The sequence below is a fragment of the Propithecus coquereli genome, unplaced genomic scaffold (genome assembly GCF_000956105.1).
Source record: "Propithecus coquereli isolate 6110/MARCELLA unplaced genomic scaffold, Pcoq_1.0 Scaffold7, whole genome shotgun sequence".
Taxonomy (NCBI): domain Eukaryota; kingdom Metazoa; phylum Chordata; class Mammalia; order Primates; family Indriidae; genus Propithecus; species Propithecus coquereli.
The window spans coordinates 22,889,411-22,894,550 of NW_012153062.1; the positions used below are offsets into that span (position 1 = coordinate 22,889,411).

The following is a 5,140-nucleotide window of genomic DNA, read 5'->3' on the forward strand; positions in this document are numbered from 1 at the left end:
ATCATTGCAAATTTCACAGATAAAAAAAGGATAATAAGGAAGCCATTATGATCCATTTTATGCCAATAAATTTGAAAGGCTGGGTGGAATGACAAATTCTTTGAAAGACACAAGCTACCAAAGCTCATTCAAGAAGAAGCAGATAGCCTGAATAGCACCATATCTATTTTAAAAGTTGAGTTTATAGTTAAAAACCTTCCTATAAATAAAATTCCAGGTCCTAATGGCTTAATTTGTGAATTCTACTAAATATTTAAGGCAGAAATAATACCAGTTCTATATAAACTCTACCAGAAAATTAAAGAGGAGGGAATACTTCCAAACTCATTTTATGAAGCCAGCTAATTTTGTTCCAGATATCAGTTGTCTTAGGTTACCACCCATTTGTACATATTGAATTGTAAGGTACTCCAATTATTTAAGGAATCTTTCAGTTCTGTGCCTGCTTAACAACTAAAGCTTTTCCATCTAGTGATGCTTTTACTATAAATGAACCTCCAGAATGTTTTCTCTACAATATGTAAAGACTTCCAAAACATAGATTAGCCTTCAATGGATTTGCAAAAGTAATCAAATTTTAAATCAACCAATGTGCAAGGCTTCTTTCCTTTTTAAACATGTGGCCAAAAATATATTCATATTTCTATTTAGATAAAGTAATATTGTTTAGTCCACCTTAAATGGAAGAATGAAAACTATCTATTACTTTCCTTACAGGATGTATCTATATGCACTATTGAAATTTGAAAAATATCCAGAGAAGATGTTGCTTTATTCTTAAAGGTTAAGAATATTTGAAGACTAATCAAACTTCACATAATGATCACTTTTGAACAATCTATACTCTTTAGGCTCCAATATAATTTTTACTTATTTATTAGGCAAACATTATTACAGCCTAAGTTTTTGAAAATTATAGACAACTCCTTCAGTAAATATTTAATTAGTGAAAATATGCCCATTCCTTAACTATCTAAAAAACTTTTTATTTACTATAACATATATGATAATACATTAGGAAAAAGGTTTCCCCTAAAAACTCACAAAAATACTCTAGATATCAATAATGAAGTACTTACCCAAGCCATTTTGGTATTTTTCAATTGTTACATTACAAGTTCTATCACATAATGTATCATAATACAACATATAATATATATATATATATATATATAAACATACCGTGTCTTGCTTTGGAATTTGTACTAAAACAGAAAGAAGTTGTTCTGTATCAAGAAATCTTGATATAACTGAAAGAAACAAAAAAATGTGGGCATTTAAACTTTATGGTACAGTTGAAAAAGTAGACTATGTAAAATATTATGCTTGAACAATAAAACAGTTCTGCCTGAAAATATTACTTGTTTTAATTGTCTCCTTTATCTATCTTATATATAAAAGGAATAAAAAAATAAATTCTAATGTTCTTTTCTGAATTTTGATTACTCACAATCTCTCCTCAAAATTTGACACTGTTGACCATCCTTTCTGCTATGGTTGAGTATCCCTGCCAAAACTCATGCTGGAACCTTAATTCCCAGTACAATAATGTTGGGAGATAGAGCCTTTAAGAGGTAGGGCCTAATGGGAGGTGTCTGGGTAACGAGGCTCCACTCTCATGGATAGCTTGGTGCCATTCTTGCAGTGGTGAGTGAGTTCTCGCTTTCACGAAATGGGATTAGTTCCTACAGGAATGGACTAGAATGGGTTGTTGGAAAGCAAGGATGCCCCTTGTTTTGCCCCCTCACACATGCCCACTTCCCCTTTGACCTTCTGCCATGTTATGACACAGCATGAAAGCCCTCACCAGAAGCCAAGCAGATACCAGTACCATGATCTTGGGCTTTCCAGCTACCAGAGCCAAATAAACCTCTTTTCTTCATAAATTACCCAGCCTTTAGTATTCTGTTATAGCAATGCTAAATTGACTCCTTCTTGAAACTCTACTTCTCTGGCTTTTGGATATTGTCTATCCCAATTTTCTTCTCATCTTTTTGATCTCTACTTTTCTTCATGATACTTAAAAGATGCTTAGTTTAAAAGCATAGTTCAACCACTAACCATGTAACCTTCCTGCAAGTTACCTTCTCTGAACTCTAGTTGTTCTTATCTTTTAAATGCCGATAACATATACCAGCATAACATCAGGTTTGTTTTGAGAATTAAGTGAGATAATATGTGTGCTATGGTTGAAATATATCCCCCAAAGTTCATGTTTCAGAAACTTAATCCCCAGTGCAACAATGTTGAGAAGTGGGACTTTTAAGAGGTGATCAGGTCATGAGGGCTCTGCCCTAATGAATTAATTAATGCTGTTATCATGGGAGTGGGTTCTCGGCTAAAGAGTGAGTTTGGTTCCCTTCCTCTCTCATGCACACACATACTCTCTTGCCCTTCCACCACGTTATGATGCAGCCAAAAGTCCCTTACCAGATCCAAGCCCCTCAACATTGGACTTCTCAGCCTCCAGAACTGTAATAAACTTCTTTTCTTTATAAATTTTCCAATCTCAGATATTCTGTTATAGCAGCACAAAACAAAGACAGAAAATTGGTACTGAGACTCGGGTTGTTGCTATAACAAATACCTGAAAGTGTGGAAGTGGCTTTGGAACTAGGTAATGGGTAGAGGCTGGAAGAATTTGGAGGAGCAGGCTAGAAGAAATCTAGATTGCTATGAACACAGTCTTTAGGACAATTCTAGTGAGGGCTCAGAAAAAAGAGAAGAAATATAGGGAAAGTCTACAGCTTCTTAGAGATTACTTAAGTGATCATGATCAGAATGTTGGTAGAAATATGGAAGGTAAGGGTTATTCTGATGAGGTCTCAGACGGAACTGAGAAATAAAATACTGGAAACTAGAGTAAAGGCTATCCTTGTTATGCAAGGCAGAATTATGTCCACGTCTTGGGAATTTGTGGAGGGCAGAACTTAAGTGCAATGAACTAGGATATCCGGCAGCAAAGCATACAGGATGCTGCATGGCTTCTTCTGGCCACTTACAGTAAAATGAGAGAAGAGGGAAATAATTTAAAGATGAAATTTATAATTAAAAGGGAAGCAGCATGAAAAGATTTGAAAAACTCTCAGCCAGGCCGGGCGCGGTGGCTCACGCCTGTAATCCTAGCTCTTTGGGAGGCCGAGGTGGGCGGATTGTTTGAGCTCAGGAGTTCGAAACCAGCCTGAGCAAGAGCGAGACCCCGTCTCTACTAAAAATAGAAAGAAATTAATTGGACAACTAAAAATATATAGAAAAAATTAGCCGGGCATGGTGGCTCATGCCTGTAGTCCCAGCTACTCGGGAGGCTGAGGCAGGAGGATCGCTTGAGCCCAGGAGTTTGAGGTTGCTGTGAGCTAGGCTGACACCACCGCACTCTAGCCCAGGCAAGAGAATAAGACTCTGTCTCAAAAAAAAAAAAAAAAAAAATATTCAATCCAAAAGAATGCAGAAAAAAAGAAAAAAGGGAGTAAATAGATGAAACAAATGGGAAAAAAAAATGCCCAGATGGCAGATTTAAAAGACAATATACCAATAATTTCATTAAATGTAAATGGAATAAACACTTCAATTAAAAGTAAGACATTCTCTGATATTTTACAAAAAAAATAAGACTCAAATATATGTTGCCTACAAGAAACCCACTTGAAGTATAAAGACAAAAGACAAAAACAATGGTGAACTACCACCTCTTATATTATCCTGGATAAAGATTGAGCCCATCCTCCAAAGTGAGGTATCACAAGGACAGAAAAACATGCACCACATGCACTCGCCATCAAATTGGTACTAACTGATCAACACTAAGGTGTTCACATGGTAGTAATGATACTCACTGGGTGGTGGTCAGGTGGCGGGGTGCGGGGGTAAACTCACAGCTAATGGAAGTGGAGCCCACTGTACGGGGGAAGGTCAGCCCTGGCTTGGGCAAGGCAAATGCATTACATGTAACCAAAATGTTTGTACTCTCATAATATCCTGAATTAAAAAAACAAAAAAGTTATTATCAAGAAAAAAACAAAAAACAAACAAACAAAAAAAAAAACAAAAATAGGGCCGGGCACAGTGGCTCACACCTATAATCTTGGCACTTTAGATGGCCGAGGAGGGAAGGTTGCTTGAGGCCAGAAGTTTGAGACGAGCCTGAGCAAAAGCGAGACCCCATCTTTACAAAAGATTAAAAAATTAGCCAGGTATGATGACGTGTGCCTGTAGTCCCAGCTACCCAGTACGCTGAAGCAGAAAAATCACTTCACCCAGGAGTTTGAGGTTGCAGTGAGTTATGACGATGCCATTGCACTCTAGCTTGGGTGACAGAATGAGATCCTGTCTCAAAAAAAGAAAGCTGGAGTGGCTATTAATATTAGACACAGTAGATTTCAGAGCAGAAAATATTACTAGGAATAAAGAATGTCATTTCATAATGATGAAAGTTTCAATTCATAAAGAGGACATAGCAATCTTAAATGTTTTATGTACCCTATAATAGAGCTTTACATTAGATAAAAACTTACAGAACTGCAAAAATATATACAAATTCAGAACTGTATTTGGAGATTTTGACATCCCCTCTTAATAACTGATAAAACAAATAAACCAAAAAAAAAAAAAAATCAAAACCCAATAAGGATATAGAAGACTTGAAGAACATTATCAATCAACTTGAACTAACTGACATTTATGGAACATCCCATACAACAGCAAAATACACATTCTTTTCAAATTCACATGGAACATTTACCAAAATAGATCCTATTCTGGGCCAAAAAACAAGTGTCAATTAAGTTAAAAGGATCTATATTATATAACGTATGTTCTCTGATCACTAGAGAATTAAATTTGAAATCAATAACAAAAAGATACATGGAAAGTCCTCAAATATTGAAAATGAAATAACCCATACATCAAAGAAAAATTTTTAGAAAGAAATTAGACAATATTTTGAAATTCTTTTAATGAAAAAGAAAACACAACATATCAAAAATTGTGTAATGCAGCTAATGCATTACTCAGAGGGAAATATATAGGATTAAGTGCCTATATTAGAAGAGAAAAAAGGTCACAAATCAATGACCTCAGCTTCCTCCTTCACAATCTCAAAAAAGAAAATTGGGCAAAGAGTAAGCAGAAGAAGGAAAATAAG

The 5,140-nt window shown here is 35.6% G+C and overlaps 1 protein-coding gene across 1 annotated transcript in view; it reads right to left on the minus strand.

Moving 5' to 3' along the window:
* The window catches only part of MSH4 (mutS homolog 4), a 92,712-nt gene that overhangs the window by 63,779 nt on the left and 23,793 nt on the right, over nt 1-5,140 (minus strand). Inside the window, exon 7 of the mRNA XM_012661039.1 lies at nt 1,183-1,250. Within this exon, the coding sequence (XP_012516493.1) occupies nt 1,183-1,250 (68 nt within the window). The remainder of the gene's footprint in view (nt 1-1,182; nt 1,251-5,140) is intronic.